The 23,491-nt window shown below is 43.1% G+C and overlaps 2 protein-coding genes across 3 annotated transcripts in view; one reads left to right on the top strand and one right to left on the bottom strand.

Moving 5' to 3' along the window:
* Positions 1–7,870: 7,870 nt before the first annotated feature.
* rag2 (recombination activating gene 2) overlaps positions 7,871–23,491 on the bottom strand; it is a 31,104-nt gene continuing 15,483 nt past the window's right edge. Inside the window, exons 1-2 of one of the 2 annotated variants that reach the window (XM_078549582.1) lie at positions 11,948–12,011; positions 7,871–10,102 (exon numbers count right to left, since the gene is read on the bottom strand). In XM_078549582.1, the coding sequence (XP_078405708.1) occupies positions 8,525–10,078 (1,554 nt within the window). In that variant the 5' untranslated portion in view covers positions 10,079–10,102; positions 11,948–12,011 and the 3' untranslated portion in view covers positions 7,871–8,524. Of the gene's footprint in view, positions 10,103–11,947; positions 12,012–23,491 lie in introns of those variants that run through there. The other variant, XM_078549581.1, reaches the window with a different exon arrangement.
* Positions 16,358–23,491, top strand: part of iftap (intraflagellar transport associated protein) — a 65,122-nt gene continuing 57,988 nt past the window's right edge. The window contains exon 1 of the mRNA XM_078549583.1: positions 16,358–16,419. The gene's annotated coding sequence lies outside the window, so the exon portion shown is untranslated. The remainder of the gene's footprint in view (positions 16,420–23,491) is intronic.

The following is a 23,491-nucleotide window of genomic DNA, read 5'->3' as shown; positions in this document are numbered from 1 at the left end:
TCCTGTCCTTCCTAAATGTCATGTACCCTTGAATATTCAGGTCTCAGCCTTGGTTTTCCTATAGCCATGTCTCTGTAATGGCTATCAGATCAGACATATTTATTTCTGTTTATGCTGTCAATTCATCTGTTTTGTCATGAATGCTATGTACATTCAGATACAGAGCCTTTAGTTCTGTTTTTTTCCCAATTTTTGTAACCTCTAGCCTTATCTGCTGATGCACTCTTAGGTTTGTACACTCTGTCCCATCCAGCCATGCTCTGATCATCATTTCCCCTATTCCTACCTTGCTCTTTTGCCTTGTTTAACTTATCACATCTTCCCAAACCAGATCCCTGACCCCCACTATTTAGTTTCGAGTTCTCTCTACTACTTAGTTGTACAACTCATCAGAACACTGGTCCAATCACAGTTTAGGTAGACTGTCCCAGTGGTACAGTTCTCACTTTCTCCAGTACTGGTGCCAATACCCCATGAATCAAAACCCATTTCTCCCACGCCAATCTTTGAGCCACGTATTTGACTCATGAACCTGATTTACTCGATGCCAATTTGCTCGTGGCTCAGGGATTATCCTGGAGATTATTCCCTTTAAAGTTCTGCTTTTTACTTTAGCTCATAGTTACTCATACACACTCAACAGAACCTCTTTCCTAGTTCTACCTATGCCGTTAGCACTGACATGAACCATGACCATTGGATCCTCCCATTCCCACTACAAGTTCCTCTCTAGCCCTGAGTAGATGACCTGAACCCTGACACTGGGTTAGTAACACACCCACCTGGACTCCCGCTCTTGGCTTTAGAGAGCTATGTCCACCCTCCTGAGTATACTGTCTCCAGCTACCACTACATTCCTATTAACTGCCCGTCCTCCACTTGAATGGCTTCCAGTGTCACGGTCAGTTTGCTTACCCACCCTGCAGCCACCGCTTTCACCCATATAGGTTGCAAGAACCTTGAACCTGTTGGACAATTGAAAAGGCTGAGGCTCCTCAGGCCTTCAGGGTCCCCACACCTATCTTACTCTTGGTCATACCCTCCTTCACTGACCACTGACCAAAGCAGTAAACTTTAACCTAAGGAGCGTGACCACATCCTGGTACAAAGTATCCAGGCAACCATTCCCCTCCCTGATGCATCACTTTGTCTGCAGCTTGGCCTCCCTCTCAATGACTCTGAGCCAAAGATCCTCAAGCTGCAGAACTCACTGCAACCCATTGTCCAGGATCCCCACATTCTGCAGTCGCAAAACATCACCAGTCCCACCATCTTTATTATGTGTTAATTAATTTATTTTTAATTTAGTTATCTTTTTATTAATTTACAATGAATAAACACTGCTATTTCCAATAACCTTTACTACTTTTATTAAACAATACAACAACCAATAAAACCTTATAATTACTGATAATTTGCATGGGTTTTGAAGATAAATGAGAAAAATATTCTCAAAGCAATCACTTAACCATTTTCCTGTGATGTCACATTAAATTTCTCTCAGGACTTGCCTGCTTCGGTCTGGAGCCAGAGACTGGATTGGACTGGGTAGTCATCTAGGTGGCAGGTACTGCCCCTGGGTCCTCCTTTCTCCTGCACTGTCTGCAGTAGGTGTCTGTGTCTCTGTCTGTCTAGCTGCAGCCAGTGTCTGGGTCTGTGTCTATCTGTCTGCAGTCGGTTTGTGTCTGCCTCTGCCTGTCTTCTGTCAGTTCGTCTGTGGTGTCTGCATATTTCTCTGCAGCCAACAGCAGCCTCCACGCCCCCACTCTCCCACACATCCACACATCCACACATCCACACCCCCACACCCCCACACCCCCACACATCCACACATCCACCCTCCACAACCCCACACCCCCACACCCCACACATCCACACCCCCACACCCCCACACCCCCACACATCCACACATCCACCCTCCACAACCCCACACCCCCACAACCCCACACCCCCACACATCCACACATCCACCCTCCACAACCCCACACCCCCACAACCCCACACCCCACACATCCACACCTCCACACACCCACACAGCCTCACACCCACACAGCCCCACAGCCCCACAGCCTCACACTCCACACCCCCACACTCCCACACTCCCACACATCCACCCCCACACCCCCACACATCCACCCCCACACCCCCACACGTTCACACTCCACACTCCACACTCCCACACCCCCACACTTCCACACCCCCACACATCCACACTCCACAGCCCCACACCCCCACACCCCCACACTTCCACACATCCACACATCCACACATCCACACCCCCACACATCCACACCCCCACACCCCCACACATCCACACTCCCACACCCCCACACATCCACACCCCCACACATCCACACATCCACACATGCACACCCCCACACCCCCACATATCCACACTCCATACCCCCACACCCCCACACATCCACACACGCACACCCCCACATATCCACACTCCATACCCCCACACCCCCACACATCCACACACCCACACCTCCACACATCCACACTCCAAACCCTCACACCCCCACACCCCCACACATCCACACCCCCACACATCCACACTCCATACCCCCACACCCCCACACATCAACACCTCCACACCCCCACACCCCCAAACATCCACCCTCCACACCCCCAAACATTCACACTCCACACCCCCACAACCCCACACACCCTCACACTCCCACATACCCACACCTCCATTTGAAACTGCTGCCACTCAAATGTGCCCATCAGCACCCGTAACTCTGATTGGATGCAGCTCCCTCACATGACCCACCAGCCAAAGACTTTTGTTACGGGCCCACTGATTGGTTGTGGCTTCAGCTCGGCCCTATTCACAATTTACAATTTAACAGGATTTTACTCTTAACATCAGTTATATTAGATTCTCCAGGTATGTTAACGATGAATATGAAATGGAATGCGAGGGGTGGGTTAAAGGGGAGGGGTCTCAGTGGAACTGAAAATCTGGCAATCTGTTGGGACACTGGGATGCCTAGTTCAAAACCTGGAATGTCCCAGCAAAACCGGAACAGCTGCTCACCCATGTCGTGTGGCATTTCATCAAGTGCCTTTTGAAAGTTCATGTACACCACGTCAACACATTACCCTTATCTACTCTCTCGGTTACCTTATCAAAAAACCCCAGCAAGTTAGTTAAGCATAATTTGCCCTTAACAAATCCATGCTGGCTTTCCTTAATTAACCTGCATTTGCCCAAATGACCATTAATTTTGTCCTGAATTCATTTCTAGAAAATTCCCTACCATTGAGGTGAAACTGACTGGCTGGTGGTGGTTGAACTTATCTTTACATTCTTTTATGAACAAGGGTGTAACAATTGCAAGAATGTGCCAAAGATGGTTGATCCCAGAACACAGCCCTGTTTGATCCCACTGCAGATCTCTGAGGGTTCCCATGTTTCCCTGTCTATGCTGACCTTACCCATCTTGTTGTCATGGAAATAGGGGATCATATTGAGCAGTTTTGGAGGGCAGTCAATTTTCTCCAGCAGCTTAAATGGATAGCCTCTCCTCACATGGTCGAATGCCTTGCTGAGATCGATGAAGGCAAAATATAGCGGTCTCCTTTGCTCTTGGCATTTCTCTTGTAGCTGTGGGACTGTGAAGATCATGTCAATTGTAAAACCTCCAGTTCTGAAACCACACTGGGACTTGGGGGCGATGCGTTCAGCCTGGTAAATACTTGTCTATTGCTGAAAAAAGAGACATGTCAAAGCTTTTCATCTTGAACTGATCGCAAGAATACCAATATAAGGGGTAAGATAACTATTTGTGGCCTAGAGGAAGAGAGTTCTGATTGGTTGGCAAGTGGTGTTGCCATGGAGAATGCATCACTGATGATGACTGACAGCTAACTGCCAAGCATTGTGTGAAATTTAAATCAGGCAGTTTGACCCTGCTTGGTCAAGGCTGGCACATTCCTCAGGGCAAATGCTGCCTTGATGTCAAGGGCAGTCACTCTCACCACCTCGGGAGTTCAGCTCTTTTGTCCATGTTTGAACCAAGGCTGTAATGAGGTCAGAAGCTATGTGGCCCTGGCAGAACCCAAACTGAGCGTCAGTGAGCAGGCTAATGCTGAGTAAGTGCTGCTTGATAGCACTGATGATGACCCCTTCCATTACTTTACTGATGATGGAGAGTAGACTGATGGGGCGGTAATTGGCTGGGCTGGATCTGTCCTGATTTTTGTGTACAGGACATACCTGGGCAATTTTCCACATAGCTGGGTAGATGCCAGTGTTGTAGCCGTGCTGGAACAGCTTGGTTAGGGGCGCAGCAAGTTCTGGAGCACCAGTCTTCAGTACTATTGCCGGAATATTGTCAGGGCCCATAGCCTCTGCAGTATCCAGTGCCTTCAGCCATTTCTTGATATCATGTGGAGTGAATCAAATTGGTTGAAGACTGGCATCTATGATGCTGGTGACCTCCAGAGATAGATCATCCACTCAGCACTTCTGGCTGAAGATGGTTGTGAGTGCTTCAGCCTTACCTTATGCATTAATGTGCTGGGCTCCTTCGTCATTGAGGAGGGGGTTATTTGTGGAGCTTCCTCCTCCAGTGAGTTGTTTAATTGTTCACCACCATTCATGACTGGATGTGACAGGACAGCAGGGCTTAGATCTGATCCGTTGGTTGTGGAATCGCTTAGCTCTATCACTGGCTACTTCTGCTGTTTGGCACGCATGTAGTCCTGTGTTGTAGGTTCACCAGGTTGACTCTTCATTTTTTGGTTTGCCTGGTGCTGCTCCTGGCATGCCCTCCTGCACTCTTCATTGAACCAGGGTTGATCCCCTGGCTTGATGGTAATGGTAGAGTGGGGGATATGCCGGGCCATGAGATTACAGATTGTGGTCGAGTACAATTCTGCTTCTGCTGATGGCCCACAGCACCTCATGAATGCCCAGTCTTGAGTTCTGTTGAAGGGCCATGAGGACTCGATACGTCAACTGTGCTCTTCTCCACTGATGCTGCCAGACCTGCTGAGTTTTTCCATGTATTTCTGTTTCTGTTTTTGTTTTGGATTTCCAGCATCCGCAGTTCTTTGCTTTTATCTTTGAGTTGTTAGATCTGTTTGAAATCTATCCCATTTAGCATGGTGCTAGTGCCACACAACATGATGGAGGGTATCCTCAATGTGAAGGCGGGACTTTGTCTCCATAATGACTGTGTGGTGGTCACTCCTACCGATACTGTCTGAACAGATGCATCTGCGACAGGCAGGTTGGTCCCTCTTGTTCGTTCCCTCAGTTGCTGCAATCGCTGTGGTTGTCTTGTTCTTGCACAGGGTCACAGTCATTGCATCCTGCCCATCCTGGGACACTGCCCCCTCCCTCCAGCAGAGACAGGGAAGGTCATGCAGATAGTGTGGCGGCTGTGCCTGTTTCCTGTGTTTGATGAGTTCAGGTTGTATAGCATCATCACCTGGAGCTTTATCCATGGCAACCGAGTCAATAGCTTTTGCTGAGCTCCTTCACTGTGATTTCACTATCCAGCTCTGCTATGGCAGGCTGGTTTTTGATGGTGCCTACAGGTTCCTCGATTTCTCTCTAGAGAACAACTCAAAGTAATGTTCCATGCATCTCTCCATCTCTGTATTTCAGTCGGTGATGATCTCCTCTGCCTTTGTTTTCAATGAAGTTGTTTTATTTGCTAATCGGCTCATTGCCTTTTTTGATCCCTTCATACATACCCAACCTTCTCCATGTCAAACCTCATCTGGATATTCTGGCCAGGTTGTAAACAGCAGTCATTGGTGAACCCACTCGCAGCCTGTGGCTTGGTGCCTGTTGATACCAACCACATAAAAGACCCGTGACCAGAAACTTTGGGAGTGACATCCAGAGCTCAGAGCCTAGGAAGCTAATCACAGTTACCTATGGTGGAGCGATTAAAGCCAGAGGCCAGAACTGGAGGAGCACAGAGATCTCAGGGACGGGATGGGGGGAATGGGGTGGGGAGGTGCAGTTGGATGGCTGGAGAAGGCTACAGAAATTGGGAGGGGCAAGGCAGTGGGAGAATTTGAACACACCAATTCTAAATGTAAAATCGAGGTGTTGCTGGATTGGGAGCCAATGTCGATCAGAGAGCACAGGGGTAATGGCTGAATGGGACTTGGGTGTGTCAGTAGAGTCTGCACTGCCTGAGTGACTTTCGATTGTAGGGGGTGCAAAGTTTTCTTGCAACTATGACTGGCAATGCTAAATGGAGAATAACTACAGCAAAAAAACAGAAATGTGTGAACAAGGATTGTATATGGAAATTTATTAAAGAATCCACTGTTTTTAGTATCTTCAGGATGTATCGAGGACTGAGCGGAGTGCAGCATGGATCCAAATTTTGGGAATAGTCACATTATCTCAATTTCTACAGAGCACAGCTCCTTTCAGCCTGTTACATTGTCATGTTCCATCATACTCCCCATGGAATGGTGTGTATCAGAGTTTGTGTTGATAATTGTCCCACTAAAGTCAAAGAAAACCCTCAAGTTTGTGAATATTATTTTTATTTCTTTATAGAATTAGCACCACAGAAGTCAAGTTAATAATGGTTGTTTTAACAAGCATAGCACCAAAAGTACATTTCCAATCAGGTTCTTTCAAACTTGTTTTGTGCACCAAATATTGGGTTCAGGGCAGTGACATCAAAGAAATATCAGAGCTAAAATTACAAAATAGCAAAAGTTCAACAACAAACCTCCTATGTTTCTGCACAGCATCATTTAAATATCAGTCCCCGTTTACATAATGCTGTTTATTGCTTTATAAATGTGCCCTACTCTGGCCTCCTGAACACTGAGGGCTGAATTTTCCCCCTGTCGGGGAGGAAGTTGAATGGCGGGCACGCACTTCCGATTGGTGGCCCTGATCGGGGGTGCAGCGCCATTTTACGTGGGCGGGCCAATTAAGGCCCACCCAGCGTGACGTCCACACAGAAGTGCTATGTGCTCCCTGTGCGGGTGGGGGGGATATCCCAAAATCGAGAGTGCGCTCTTTCATGCATGCGCACGATAGAGCGACTTATCTCCCTGAGGCTAAGTGCAGCCTCAGGGAAATCGGCTCAAAATGTAAAAAACCTAAAAATAGAAAAGTAAAATTTCCCAAACATGTCCCCTCATGTGATGTCACACGAGTTGGGACATGTTCATAATTTTCACAAAAACTTTATTAAAATTTTAAAAAACATACATGAAACCTCAGCCCGCCCGTGGATGAGGTTTCATGTTTTTTCTAGTTCGCACCAGGGCTCCTGGCCCTTTAATGACTTAATTGACTCTGTCACTGGCCTCAATTGGCCATTGACAGGTCGGCGGGTGCGCAGCTGATTTCGCTGTCCGCTCGCCTTCCTGAAAATTTAAATGGGGCGCGGTGACATCGGGAGATCCCCCCAACGTCACCGCATGTCATTTTAAGCGTTGGCAAGCGGGCCCCACCCCCACTCACCGACACGTAAAATCCTGCCCTGAGAATCTTGTGCAACTCACAGTGAAGTAGAAATAAAAACAGCGAATACTGAGAAAACACAACAGGTCATGAAAATTAATGTTTCAGGTCAATGTCAGAACATTTTATTCCTACCTTTCTGAACTCTTGTCCTGATGAAATGTCATCAACCTCTCTCCAGGGATGCTGCCTGACCTGCTGAATATTTCCGATTTCCAACAGAATATAGAACCATAGAATGGTTACAGCACAGGAGGCCATTCAGCCCATCCTGCCTGTACTGAGTCTCTGAAGGAGAAACAGTGTCCTTCTCCCCTGCCTTCTCCATGTAACCCTGCACATTCTTCCTTTTCAGATAATAATCCTCAATGGAATCTGCCTCCACTACACTCTCGGGCATTCCAGATCCTAACAACTCACAACGTGAAAAAGTTTCTCTTCTTGTCTCCATTTCTTCTTAAGCCAATTACCATAAATCTCTGTCTTATGGTCCTCGATCCTTCCGCCAAAGGAAACGGTTTCTCCCTATCTACACTGTCCAGACTCCTCATGATTTTGAACACCTCTATCAAATCTCCTCTCAGCCTTGTCTTCCCCAAGGAAAACAATCCCAACTTCTCCAACCTATCCACATAACTGAAGTTCCTCATCCCTGGAACTATTTTTGTGAATCTTTTCTGCACTCTTTCTACTACATACTTTGTTAAATAAGAAAATAGACAGTATTTTATTTAACAAGAAAGAATTCACAGCTTGGTGCATGTAGACTATACAATGTTGACATTGAGATGACTTTTGGCCCAATGTTTGTTGTGTACCGCATACATATTATTCAATTACACATAGTCCACACAATTATTCAATTATATATAGTCCACACAATTATTCAATTATACATAGCTTATGCAACTATGCTGGGTATTTTTGTACAGTAATATGTTTAAAATAAGCTAGATATCAGAATGCACAAATATTGCCATGACCCCAAATGTTGAATTCTAAATTGTTGCTAATTGTCAATCATTTTCAAGTCTCATTTACACTAAAAATCTCACAGTTTCAATCAAACAGTCTCTTCAGAAAGCTCTTCTTCATTGGCGTCTTTTTCAGTGTTGCTGGCGATTTCTTACGTGGGGATTTTATTGGTGTTCGCTTTATCTGCTTTTTCTTTTGTGGAGTTCGAATTCCCCTATGATGCTCGTTGCAAAAATACTTTGTGTTTTCCTGAGAAAACTGAATCAGCTGTGATTCTGAGAGATCCATGCACTGGGCATGTACCCAGTGTCCATCATCCCCTTCACTGGAGCAGAAGATCATTGCAGGTTTATTGAGTTCTGTTGAGTAATAAGGCACCCAGATGTTAACGTTCATTTTACAGGTGGAGCTGCATTTAATCCAGTAACCTTCCTCATCAGCATTGTCCAAGTTCTCTGCATCATCAGAGCAATCAGCTTCCACTTCAAAGTTAAATTCTTCTGAATCTTCAAATGTGCTGCATTCTTCCGGATCAGTAAAGGATTCCTGGCTGGCAGAGGCTTGGCTTTCTTCCTCTAACTGTCCAAAATTTGCTACATAGAAGAAGTGTGCCTCAGCTGTGTCGTGCTTGCTTTCTCCTGGGATGCCGATTAACACAGCGCTGCTTCCCATGTTGCTACCGAACCAGGTTTTGCTTGCTTTAATATCATTTGTCCATTCTGGAGGCTCCCTTTCCAGGATCTGAATGTTATCATTCTCCAAAATGATGGTATTACAAATCATTCGCTTCTGGTTCTCAGATTCATAACCACCAACAATTACGAATTCATCTTTGCTCGCCTGGGTCACTATTGCACTTGATACAGAGATGCCATCATTAAGTATTGTACACTGTACACTTGGATTGGTCCCGAACAGATCAACTTTTAGACTAAGCAACCTTGCAGGCCGATGATTGTTTTCAATGGAATGGCCACCCAATATGTAGACAGTGTCAATTTTTGCAATGGAGACATGGAATGAAAACCCATCTTCTATTTCTGGAAGTGTATGGGATGTGCAGTTCCCACTGTTTATATCAATCAGGAAAACCTGTGGTAAACAATCGACTACACTGTTCCAGTTTTCTGTGGTTCTTTGCCCTGGAGGCCGGTAACATCTACCCCCAAACAAGACACACATGGCCTGTCCCTTGTTCTGAATCACATTGATGCTGTGACCATATCTTCCTTGAGGGACATCTCCTTTAAGATTTTTCTCAATGCAGCAGAGCGATGTTCTCTTGTGACCGCTGCTGCTGTAAACCCTCATGAAGTAAAGTGAATTAGGTAATTCATTATTTGGATCTCTTCCACCATGAATGAGATATAAAAGGCTGTTTGAGTCGGAGGGATCGGAGTAATGAGTTATTGCAGGGCAGCGCAGAGGAGGGAGGTAGCATGAGTCAGGCGAAAATGAAACAGCTTTCAGTTTGAGAATGTGACCTTTGAGATGAAGGAGAAAAACTCCCGTGCTACAGGATCTCTTTGGCCACCCTTTCTGACCAAAGAAAAAGACCTCGCCATGAAAATTGAACAACGAGAATCCCGGATAGATGAGCGTAGAATTGCTGCAATCTGAAACCATTTGCAGTGACATTGCTGCTGCAGAAAGCTGATATACCTTCGAAAGGAAAAGAAATATAAAATAACATTAGAACTGAAAGATTTATCAGGGAATTGATTATTATGGATTGTGATGATGTGGAACTAACTGTTCTGCAACTTCTTTCCTGGGTGCAAAGATGTTGTTTTCCCCATAATTTGTCCGATAAATCAACAATTTAAAATGACCTTCACTTTATATTTCAAAATTCAATTACTTTAGGTTATGAAATTCTTTTACTATTAAATGATGAAAACATTGTACATTGATTATTTTGTTTTTAAAAATCCATTATTCGTAATGCATAAGCTGTAATCGCTTTTAACCTGGTTACTGCAGTTTAGTTTCAATAAATCTTCATTCAGCTCACTTTGTTTCTCTCCAGTTCCAGCTCAGGATATGCTTTGTATTTGAACTATTCTCCCTTTGGAATGTGGGGTGGGGTGGGGGGTGGGGATGGGGGTGGGGGATATTGGGGGTGTGGCAGTGTTGGGGGCAGTAGTTCTAAAAGTTACAATGGAATTCTCCAGTAGCAGAGCCATGTCATTGGAGACCCTAAATGGATTGCTCGTACATCAGCTGGAGGCGAAATTGGTTTGCAGTGTCAGGGAAATGGGTTCAGGGAATAATCCCCATGATGGAAGAGGTTGGGAGGCTGCAGATCCCTGCTGGGCATCACCATGGCTTTGCCCACCAAGTACTGAACGCTGGGGGATTCCACTGTGTACACCCTGCGACCTAAAGCGACCTCTGACTAGAACGCTCTGTTTTCATTCCCTTACCTCATGTTGTACCCATGCTGCTTCTGTCTATTCCCATAGACTTCAAATTTGCTAATTTGTGTTATTTTATCAAAAGCCATTTGGAAGTCTGTACACAACATCAAATGCACTGTCCTCATCTACCCTGATTGTTACCTCATCAAAACAAAAACAGGATTTCCCCTTAACAAATCCCTGCTGGTTCTCTCTTATTGGTCCATACTTGTCCAACTGGTTGTGAATTTTCCCATGGATTTTGTTTCTAAATGCTTTCCCATTGCCCATGGTAACCTGACTGCCCTCCTTCTCCCCTTTTTGAAAGAAGCATGTAACATTAATAATCCACCAGCCCTGCGGCACCAGCCCTGTATTTAATCGGCCAGTATCTACCGTTTCTGCCCTTGGAAACTAGAACGCACCCCACCTACCAAGTGGCTTATCTACTTAAATTCCTCTTTTATCTCATCCATTATCCCAGCAGCCTCATGGTTTACCTTAGCCTTGGGAAAGTCCTTTTCCTGGGCAAACATCTCAAGAACGAATAAAAAAAAGTAGGAATATATCCTCCATAGAGACGAGGTATAAATCCCTCACCTTAGCACCGCACCACCCACCTCTCCAAGCAACTCAACATAGAATTTTTATTTCAAATAAGATGTGTCAGTAACTCCTGATCATTTACAGAAGGTCAACAACTGCAATTATGCTGTAATTTTATGCAGTTAAAGGGCACTTAAATGGTTTTAGTACAAGTAACCTGTGAGATTAATTCAAGTTTAATGTGCAAATTCAGCAAATGTAATGGTAGGGTTGAAGGTGAATTGTCATTCAGACAAATAAAACGGTGTAAATGAAGCCATGGTGGTTTGCAACTTATGGAGTGTCTCTTGCCTGAACTTGTTGGTCAGCTTTAGCTTATTGAATTGGATTGAATTTACAGCAGAGAATCAGGCCATTCAGTCCAACTGGTCAATGTCAGTGTTTATCAGCCATGTGAGACTGCCCCAACTTTACTTCAGCTAATCCTTTCAGCACATGTCCTTCTATTCTGTTTTCCTGAGTACTTAGTGAGCGTTCCTCTCAATAAATTTATGCTTTTCACCTTGACAACTCCTTATGGTAGCAATGAAGTTCCACGCTCTTTGGGTAAAAAGGTTTCTCCAGAGCCATGCAATGAGGCAGCTGATGTTAATTGCTGCACAAACCAAATCCCAGAGGGAAACTTGGCTTATGGGCCCCAAACTTTTATTTTATATTCTGAAAATGAGAAGAAGATGCGCTGATCTGAGCAATACCAGGTCCAGGAACTCATTTGGGATTTTAAAAATTAAAAGTAAAAGTTTTATTAAACAAGAATAAAAAAACTTAAGCACACAAGATTACAGTTACACAATTAAGGTTAGTCTTACAAAACATTCCCCCAAAAACTCTCTACTTAGTCAGACCCACCATCCAGGCAACACTCCCTTATAGATATTAACTATAAAGAAATCCAGTAATATTACACAAGGCAAACTGCTGTAGCTTCAGCAAAGGCATAACACAGGACCACTACTCTCATCCACTCTGCAGTGGAATCCACTTCAGAATAAAACTGCTTGTTGTAGCCCAATGCTTTTCTGACTTGATTCTATGGCTGATTCAAACTGCATCTCCTCCCAGCCCAGAGCTAACAACTCCCAGCTCAGCTCCAGCTATCTCCATCTAAGCTCTCCACAGTAACTCTAAAATATATTTTATTTCCCCCATTTCATCTCTAGTTCCATTGTTCCCACACCTCTTTGAAACTCAAATCCTTCCAAATATAAAATCTTTTATGTCTCTGTCTTTGCTTTCGGGTCAATAAAATATAATGTCCCCATTACTATTTATCTATGGAACTCCTGCAAGATGCAAACATTTCTTAATACCTCTGACTCCCCTTTGATATTCAAATAAACTCTAAATTTGTCTAAAAATGCAAATGTTAGACCTGACCTATTCACTTGTACCTCAACCTAACACTTCCATCCTTTTCATGTTTTAAACCCCCCAGGCAACCTGGCTCATATCAATCTCTTGCCAAGTTGAATTAAATCACACACACACACACACACACACACACACACACACAGTCTTCTTTGCAGAATAACATAATATTCCCCAAAAATATAAAAATAACATCCATTCTCAAATTTCCCTCCTTAGCAAAAAATGAACCATCATAATTCCAAAAAGAAGGTTTTTGAACCTATCTCTTAACTCTTACTACATTTAACATTATACAGACAGAACTATTACACTACAGTGTACATGCGTTAGCCATGAAAATATATACAAGTCTTGGTTAAAAATAGAGTTCATTCCAGTCCATTCTCCATTTGCCAATATCCAAGTTCTCTTGAATTCTAAATTCTTGACAATGTTTCTACAATCAAATCTTTTCATCCAGCCACATGTATAATTTGTAAATGGAATGGTTGCAATAATAAACTCCACTGAAACAGCCCATTGTTTCTGTTCCAAAACTTTTCCAGAAACTCCACAGGATTATGGTCAGTATATATAACTGTGTCTGAATAATTGTTTGCAACATACACTTCAAAATGCTGCAAAGCTAACACCAAACTTAAAGTCTCTGTCCCTACAGTTGAAAATTTCTTCTGATGTACATTCCACTTCTGTGAGAAATACCCTATCGGCTTCTCAATGCCTGGTTCATCTTCTTGTAGCAACACAGCAACAACACCCACAACACTGGCATCAATACCAATATCACTGGCATCAATAACAATATCACTGGCATCAATATCAATATCACTGGCATCAATATCAATATCACTGGCATCAATACCAATATCACTGGCATCAATAGCCAACTTAAACTGCTTTGTATAATCAGGTGCTGATAGAACAGGTGAAATTGTTAGTACACCTTTCAAGCTGTCGAATGCATTCTGATACTCCTGTGTACATTGGAATTTTCTGTTCCTTTTTAGCAATCCAGTCAGCAGAGTAGCTACATTGTTAAAGTTTGGCACGAATTTCCAATAAAATCCACTCATGCCTAGAGAGCTCAGAACTTCCCATTTTGTTTCAGGCACTGGGAATTCCACATCACTCTGTACAACTGAAGCATAACCTTCCTACTCTTGCATTCAATTATCCTTGCAATAAACGATAATGTTCTATTAGCTTTCCTAATGACTTACTGTACGTTTTGTGATTCATGCACTAGGACACCCAGGCCCCTCTGCATCTCAGTGCTCTGCAATCTCTCACCATTTAGATAATATGCTACTTTTTTATTCTTCCTGCCAAAATGGACAATTTCACATTTTCCCACAATATACTCCATTTGCCAGATCTTTACCCACTCACTTAACCTATCTCCAACCTTTTGTAGCCTCCTTATGTTCTCTTCACAATTTACTTTCCTACCTATCTTTCTGTCATCAGCAAATTTAGTAGCCATACCTTTGGTCCCTTCATCCAAATCATCTAAATAAATTGTAAAAAGTTGAATGTTTCTAAGTGCCCTGCTATAACGTCTTTAATAATAGCTTCTAACATTTTCCCTATATTAGATATGAAATTAACGGGCCTATAATTTTCTGCTTTCTGTCTCGCTTTCTTTTTGAATAAAGGAATTACATTTGCTAATTTCCAATCTAATGGAATCTTCCCCGAATCGAGGGAATTTTGGAAAATTCAAACCAATGCATCAATGATCTCACTAGCCACTTCTTTTAAGACCCTAGGGTGAAGTTCAGGACCCAGGGACTTGTCTGCCCGCAGTTGCAACAATTTGCTCAGTACCACTTCTCTGGTGATTGTAATTTTCTTGAATTCCTCCCTCCCTTCCAATTCCTGACTTACAGCTATTTCTGGGATGTTACTTGTATCCCCTATAGTGAAGACCGATGCAAAATGCCTGTACAATTTATCTGCCATCTCTTTATTTTCCATTATTAATTCCCCGGACTCACTTTCTATAGGACTAACACTTACTTTAACTCTTTTCTTTTTTAAGTGTCTGCAGAAACTCTTACACTCTGTCATTATATTTCTAGCTGACTTTCTCTAGTACTCTAGGTTCTCTCTCCTTATTAATCTTGTTGTAATTCTTTGCTGTTTTTATGTTCTGTCCAATCTTCTGACCAGCCACACATCTTTGCACAAGTATATGCTTTTTCTTTAAGTTTGTTTCTATCATTAACTTTTTTAGTTAACCATAGATGGTGGGTCCTCCCTTGGAATTTTTCTTTCTTGTTGGAATGTATCTATTATGTGTATTCTCAAATATCCCCCTTAATGTCCACCACTGTATTTCTATTGGTCTATCTCTTGACCTGAATTTCCAGTTCACCTCTGCTGGCTCTGCTTTCATGCCCTCATAATTGCCCTTATTTAAGTTTAAACTATTAGTCTTAGACCCACTCTTCTTTTCCTCAAACTGAATGTAAAACTCAGTCATATTATGATCACTGCTACCTAGGGATGCCTTTGCTATGAGGTTCTCAATTAATTCTATCTTGTTACTCAATACCAGGTCTAGTATAGCCTGCTCTCTGATTGGTACCAGAACGTGCTGTTCTCAGAAACTATCTCGAAACTATTCTATGTGCTCCTTATGTATGCTACCTTTGCTTATCTGATTTTTCCAGTCTATATGTAGATTAAAATCCCCCATGGTAATCACTGTACCTTTCTGAAAAGCTCCCATTATTTCTTCTTTGATATCCTGTCCTACTATGTGATTATTGTTAGGGGGCCTGTACACCACTCCCACAAGTGACTTCATACCTTAATCATTCCTCATCTCTGCCCAAACGACTTCTACATCCTGGTTTCCTGAACTTAGATCATCTCTCTCTAATGTGCTAATATCATCTTTAATTAATCCACCTTTTCCTAGCTCCCGGTCCTTCCTAAATATCACATACCCTTCAATATTCAGGTCCCAATCTATGTCATCTTGCAGCCACATCTCTGTAACGGTTATTAGATTGTGCTTTTTTATTCCAGTTGCACTATCAGTTCATCTGTTATGTTTCGATTGTTATGTGTATTTAGATACAGGGCCTTAAGTTTTGTCCTTTTATTATTTTTGTAACCTCTAGCCCCATCTGCTGATTTACTCTTAGATTTACTCTCTGACCCTTCATGTCACCACTTGTTTATCATTTCCACATCAATACTTTCTCTCTTGCCTTGTCTCTACTCTTTGGTATACCACATCTTTACAATCCACTGTGATATTTGTGGGATTAATTATTTGGGAGCATTGGATATAACAATATATTCAACATATTTATAGGATACATCATCTTATTATGGAATGCTATAAGAGACATAAGATGACACATCTGCTCCCCACTTGCTCCCCTGGGATCCGGAACCAATTTTCAGACAGTTGATTTGTTAGGTGGGCCCATTTCCGGTGGGTACAGGCCGCTCTGCCTACTGGGAGGTGTAGTTCCCAACTCCGCCCATCAGGACCACAGCTCCCAGCATTCCCCGCGCCCCCGGCGCATGCCCAGCGCCCCGGGCCCAGCCCCGCCCACTTGGCGTTGCTAGGCGACAGGACAGAAGGTAAGAGAGCAGCAAACTCCAAAATTATTCAAATGTTCATCACAAACTCCAATTATTATATTAATTATAGAGCAGGATTATAGTAACGGCTCATTAACAACAAACTGCAGCTTGGAGCCGTCTGAGTCCTCAAACCCCAACAAATAATAGATTAAATACTCCCGGAGCAGGACCAGGACCAGGATCTGGAACAGGACCAGGATCAGGATCAGGATCAGGATCTGGAACAGGACCTGGATCAGGATCAGGACCAGGATCAGGACCAGGATCAGGATCAGGATCAGGATCAGGACCTGGATCAGGACCAGGATCAGGATCAGGACCAGGATCAGGATCAGGATCAGGACCTGGATCAGGATCAGGATCAGGAGCGGGAACAGGATCAGGAGAACCATCAGGATCTGGATCAGAAGCTGGATCAGGAGTGGGAACAGGATCTGGATCAGGAACAGGATCAGGAACAAGAGCTGGATCAGGAGCTCGATCAGGAGCAGGAGATTGACTAGGAGCAGGACCTGGACCTGGATTAGGATCAGGAGTGGGAAAAGGATCAGAAGGAGAAGGAGGAGCTGGATCAGGTGCTATCTAGATCAGGATCTGGATCAGGAGCAGGAGTGGGAACAGGATCAGGATTAGGAACAAGATTAGGAGCAAGATCTGGATCAGGATTAGGAGCAGCAGGACGAGGATCAGGAGCTGGATCTGGATCATGAGCAGAAACAGGATTTGGATATGGAGCAGGATCAGGCTTCAGATACCCTCCACTCTTCAGCATCTTCCCCCCAATCACTTGCCCAACCCTGTCCACACAGAATGACACCAGGTGCTGGTAAAACCAAACCCTAATGATCTCTCTGCCTTCAGGAGAGTGCACACCTTCTACTCTTTCACAGGATGTGGGCTTCACTGGCTGGGCCAGCATTTATTGCCCATCCCTAATTGCCCTTGAGAAGGTGGTGGTGAGCTGCTTCTTGAGCCGCTGCAGTCCATGTGGTGTAGGTACACCCACAGTGCTGTTAGGGAGGGAGTTCCAGGATTTTGACCCAGTGACGGTGAAGGAACGGTGACATGATACTGTTAGTGGATAAGATTCGGCCGAGATTCTCTTATATTTATTCACAAAGTCCCATGGGTTCTAATGAGCTCCAGGTGATCACTATCATTCAGGAATCACTGTAGAATCATAATTTATACTGTACAGAAGGATGTCGTATGGTGAATTTTACCTGTACTGCCTTTCAGAAAGAGCAATGCACACAGTCTCAGCCCTTTGTTCATTCCCTGTACATTTTTCTTTTTCCAAACATTGATTTATATCTTTTACCATTTAATACATATAGAAAGCTCTCTTTATTCATCCTGTATAAGCCTTCATCTTTCTGGATTAAATTTCATCTGACATCAGCCCATTCAGTTTACTAACCTGCCTTTGTCTTCCTGGACATAAGAACGTAAGAACTAGAAGCAGGAGTAGGCAATTCAGCCCCTCGAGAATGCCCTGCCATTCAATACGATCATGGCTGATCTCATTTCAGCCCCAACTCCAATTTCCCGCCCTCTCCCCATAACCGTTCAACTCGGTTACTAATTAAAAATCTGTCTATCTCCTCCTTAAATTTATCCAGCATCCCGGCATCCACTGCACTCTGACTCACATAGACTGTTCCAAAGTTAACCATGCTTCCTATTTTGAACAAAAACAGAATTACCTGGAAAAACTCAGCAGGTCTGGCAGCATCGGTGGAGAAGAAAAGAGTCGACGTTTCGGCTTCCTATTTTGATGTTTGTAAGTTGAAATCATGCCACTATACAATGTCTATGCCTGCAATATATATAATACAGACAAATGCATACCACTATAACATCCTCATACATTAACGTGTCCCATGTCACCACATTCCCTTTAATACTGTGTGCCTTGAACTTATCCAGAAGTCTCTTTGTTGTTAGCTATATCAAAGGCACCGAATGTATGGTAGCTAAATTTGACGATGACACCAAGACAGGTGGAAAGTAAGTTGTCAAGAGGAGGTAGAGAGTCTGCAAAGAGATATGGACAGGTTAAGTGAGTGGGCAAAAAATTTGACAGATGGAGTATAACACGGGTAAATGTGAACTTGTTCATTTTGGCAAGGAGAATAGAAAAGTAGAATACTATTTAAATGGAGGGAGATTACTGAACTCGGGGTTACAGAGGGACCTGGGTGTCCTGGTCCATGAATCACATAAAGTTCGTGTGCAGGTACAGCAAGTGATTAGGAAGGCAAATGTAATGTTGGAATTTATTGCAAGATAAATGGAATATAAAAACAGGGAAGTTTTACTGCAGCTGTACAAGGCCTTGTACAGACCACATCTGGAGCACCATGTGCAGTTTTGGTCTCCTTATTTAAAAAAAAAGATAGAATTGCTTTAGAGGCAGTTCAGAGAAGGTTCACTGGACTCATTCCTGGGATGAAGGGGTTGTCTTACGAAGAAAGGCTGAACAGGTTGGGCCTGTACCCATTGGAGATTAGAAGAATGAGAGGTGATCTTATTGAATCATATAAGATCCTGTAGGGACTGGATATTTTGGATATCTGGAGGACGTTTCCTGTTGTGGGGGAGACTAAAACTAGGGGACACAGTTTAAAAATAAGATGTCTCCCTATCAAGACAGAGATGAGGAGAAACCTTTTCTCCCAAAGGGTTGTTGCTGTATGGAGTTCTCTTATCCAGCGAGCAGTGGAGGCTAGGTCTCTGAATTTATTTAAAGCAGAGTTAGGCAGATTTTTGATAGACAAGGGAGTCAAGGGTTATGTGGGGTAGACAGGAAAGTGGAGTTGAGACCACAGTCAGATCAGCCATGATCTTATTGAAGGGCGGAACAGGCTCAAAGGGCCGAATGGCCGACTCCTGCTCCTATGTTCCTACATCCACCTGAGCAGACAGATGGGTTCTCAGTTTAATGTCTCAGCTGAAAGATGGCACATCCGACAGTGCAGTGCTCTCTCAGTACGCTACTGAAGTGTCCGCCTTAGGAATACTCTTGTCCTTTGGCACAAGCAAACATCCTTGCATGTTTGGAAGGCTGTGTTCAGAGCCTTTGCTCTTTCCTGTCTGACTTTACATATTCAAGGTTGCTTGCCATCAGGGTCCCGTGTGTTTTCCACTTTTGAGTTACACCACTTTCTATTACTCTATCCTATGGCACATGTATAATTTGTACAGTTACAACATTTTGCAAAAACAGTTTTGCTATGGGCATTTCATTTTCTCTTTTCAATTCTAATATTCCTGCTCTTGCCTTTGGGCTTGGTGCATGTGTAACACCTCAGAAAGCAATACTTTAAAAAAAATAAGTTTCAGTGACTTTTTCTCCCAAAATACAGTTCATTGAAACATGTCCCTAGAGGTACTTGTTGCAGAAAGAAATGGTGTTAACCACCGGGCCACCTGGTCTGCTGAGTAATCCAGTCTTTAGGTTTTGTCTGTATTGAAACCATTTTTTAAAAAAGAATCCGGTTTGCCTTTACGAACCAATATTGCAACACCTGTTCTTATAGTTTGTGCAAGAAATCTGACAATATCATGTCATTCACATTTCTAGAATTGTTTCTAGAATGTACTTTTAATCTGGAACTCAGATTGAAATTTTTCAATCAGCGCATTGACTAATGGGAATTTGGCTTTCTTCAGTAACCACTGAACAGCACAAAGTGAACCTCAGGCTAATTCTTCATGTTCTGAAGGTGTTTATGAAAATGGAAAATCTTCATTAGTTAAGTAATGTGTAATGAGAGGATTATGACTGGTTTTTAAAGTAGTTAGTCTTACCTCAGAAATACAATGTTTTAAACATCTCCCTAAATATGGTTTAAAACAACAGTATTGTTATAAAATCCAAAATACTGATGATTTTAGTTGAGCAGATGTAATTTAATCTTAGTATGCAAAAGAGGATTGTACAGGAATTTTTAATGACTTGGCGGGTGAATTGGGTAGTTTGGCATTTATTTGGATCTGCCACTTCTTTATTAGGTGCCAACCTTGGCTCAGTTTTAAAACTCTCATCTCTGAGGTTGTGGGTTCAAGTCCCACTCCAGAGACTTGAGCACATAATCCTGGCTGACACTTCCGTGCAATACTGGGGGAGTGCTGCACCGTTGGAGATGCTATCTTTTGGATGATATTTTAAACTCTCAATTGGATGTAAACAATCAGCGCTATATTTGAAGAGGGAAAGGGTTATTCTAGTGTCCTGGCCAACATTTATTCCTGAACCAAATCCTCCAAGTGGCTACAGGAAGGCACTTGCCTTGCTCAGTGATGTTGTCTCATTTTTAATATTTGGATTTGTTGGATCCATCTGTCTGAACTATCAGTTATACTTTCAAGTTTCAGCTTCTATTGACCTTCAAATTAATTTTGATTTTAGCTGTTTACTATTATTAAATCGTTCAGCAGTTTGAAATGGTGACAGCAAACAGTTATCTTAATGTTTTTCTTTTTATCATTACATACAGTGGTCATATATCCCTGCTGTCAGTCTGTGTTTAGTGGTGTAGAAGCAAAAGAGAAGTAAAAGCACTTAGTGTTGCCCTTATTGTCACTTCACTGACATGATATAAAACAGCAGGTAATCTCTAGCAAACATCAATCATTACAGATAACAGCAAAATACTGTGGATGCTGGAAATCTGAAACAAAAACAAAAATTGCTGGAAAAACTCAGCAGGTCTAACAGCATCTGTGGAGAACAAGGACAGAGTTAACGTTTCGAATCCAGGTGACTCTTCTTCAGAACTAAAGCAAAGTAGAAATGTGGTCAAATATATACTGTTTAAGGGGGAGTGGGACAGGTGAAGCTGGATAGAAGGCCAGTGATAGGTGGAGGCAAAGGAGAGATTGCAAAATATGTCATAAACAAAAGGTCGAAGGAGTGTTGATTGTGGTGATACTGGCTAAAGGAGGTGCTAATGGTGACATTAAGAGTAGAAAGCAGGATGATCAAGTGACAGATGGCCCTAGTGGGGGTGGGGTGGGTGGAGGGGATTATGTAGGAGAAAAGATCAAAATAGGCTAAATCATTACAAATAAATCACTACAGCCTTGGTTTAAACATGGACAAAAGAGCTGAACTTCTGAGGTGAGGTGAGAGTGACTGCCCTTGACATCAAGACAGCATTTGACCGAGTGTGGCACCAAGGAGCCCTAACAAAACTGGAGTCAATGGGAATCAGGGGGAAAACTCTCTGCTGATCTGAGTCATACCTAGAACAAAGGAAGATGGTTGTGCTTGTTGGAGGTCAGTCATCTCAGCTCCAGGACATCACAGCAGGAATTCCTCAGGGTAGTGTCCTCGGCCTAACCATCTTCAGCTGCTTCATCAATGACCTTCTTTTCATCACAAGGTCAGAAGTGGGGATGTTCACTGATGATTGCACAATGTTCAGCACCATTCACGACTCCTCAGATACTGAAGCAGTCCATGTCCAAATGCAGCAAGACCTGGACAATACCCAGGCTTGTGTGGCAAGTAACATTTGTGCCACACAAGTGCCAGGCAATGACCATCTTCAACAGGAGAGAATCCAATCATCGCCCCTTGACTTTCAATGGCATTACCATCATTGAATTCCCCACAATCAACATCCTGGGGGTTACCAGAAACTGAACTGGACTAGCCACATAAATACTGTGGCTACAAGAGCAGGTCAGAGGCTAGGAATCCTGCGACGAGTAACTCACCTCCTGACTCCCCAAAACCTGTCCAAGGCACAAGTCAGGAGTGTGATGGAATACTCTCCACTTGCCTGGATGAGTGCAGCTCCCACAACACTCAAGAAGCTGGACACTGTCCAGGACAAAGCAGCCGCTTGATTGGCACCACATCCACAAACATTCACTCCATCCACCACCGAAGCACAGTAGCAGCAGTGTGTACCATCTACAAGATGCACTGCAGGAATTCACCGAGACTCCTTAGACAGCACCTTCCAAACCTATGACCACTACCATCTAGAAGAACAAAGACAGCAGATAGATGGGCACACCACCATCTGGAACTTCCCCTCCAAGTCACCCACTATCCTGACTTGGAAATATATCGCCGTTCATTCACTGTCGCTGGGTCAAAATACTGGAACTCCCTTCCTAACAGCACTGTGGGTGTACCTACACCACATGGACTGCAGCGGTTCAAGAAGGCAGTTCACCACTATTGATGGGCAATAAATACTGGCCCAGCCTGCGAAGCCCACATCCCATGAATGAATAATAAAAAAATACTTAAATTCTCTTAAGACCCAAAGATAAAAACAAAAAGCTAAAAGCTACTGCGGATGCTGGAAATCCAAAACAAAAACAGAATTACCTGGAAAAACTCAGCAAGTCCGGCAGCATCGGCGGAGAAGAAATCAGTTAACGTTTCGAGTCTTCATGACCCTTCGGCAGAACTTCAGACCCTGTTGCATTGTGATCCACAGGCATACTTTTAGTAGACCTTCTGCTGTCAGCTAACTGTATGAGTTACAGTGGCCTTGGCAAATGGTTTCTACATGATTCATATATTTTGGTTTTTCGTAAAGTTGCTTTATGCTGCTGCTGATGCACAGCATTTGTACTGAATGACACAGTGTTACTCCAAAACTGAGTGAACAATAAATACTGCAGCAGAGAGGATCGAATATTTTACAGAAACATTTCAGTAGTTGATATTCTATTCGGTGGTGTTATCTAGGACTTTCAGTGCTTATTACACCTATTGTCAGTTTTGAATGTCCATGACTGAAGAGACTGCAACATGGAGACAATGTGCAGAATAGATTTTTGTTTTCAGTTTTCATGGTTAATGATGACCATGGCAGATCAGGAATTAAATAATATTTTTCTTTCGCCTAAGTATTAGCTAAAATTCAACTTTTATACAAAATTTACATTTATAGTAGTCTTTGTCCAAATTTGTAATTAGTTTGCCTTTTGCTTGTGGAGTAACCCTTTGGAGTTTTACACATTTTAAAAAGAATCTAACCAATATCCAATTTGGTAATCATATTCTTATTCATATAACAGAAACAGAAGGGAGTTTGTG

Source organism: Cetorhinus maximus, chromosome 9 (assembly GCF_964194155.1).
Source record: "Cetorhinus maximus chromosome 9, sCetMax3.hap1.1, whole genome shotgun sequence".
Classification (NCBI taxonomy): Eukaryota; Metazoa; Chordata; class Chondrichthyes; order Lamniformes; family Cetorhinidae; genus Cetorhinus; species Cetorhinus maximus.
This window is presented reverse-complemented; position numbering and strand designations above follow the sequence as displayed.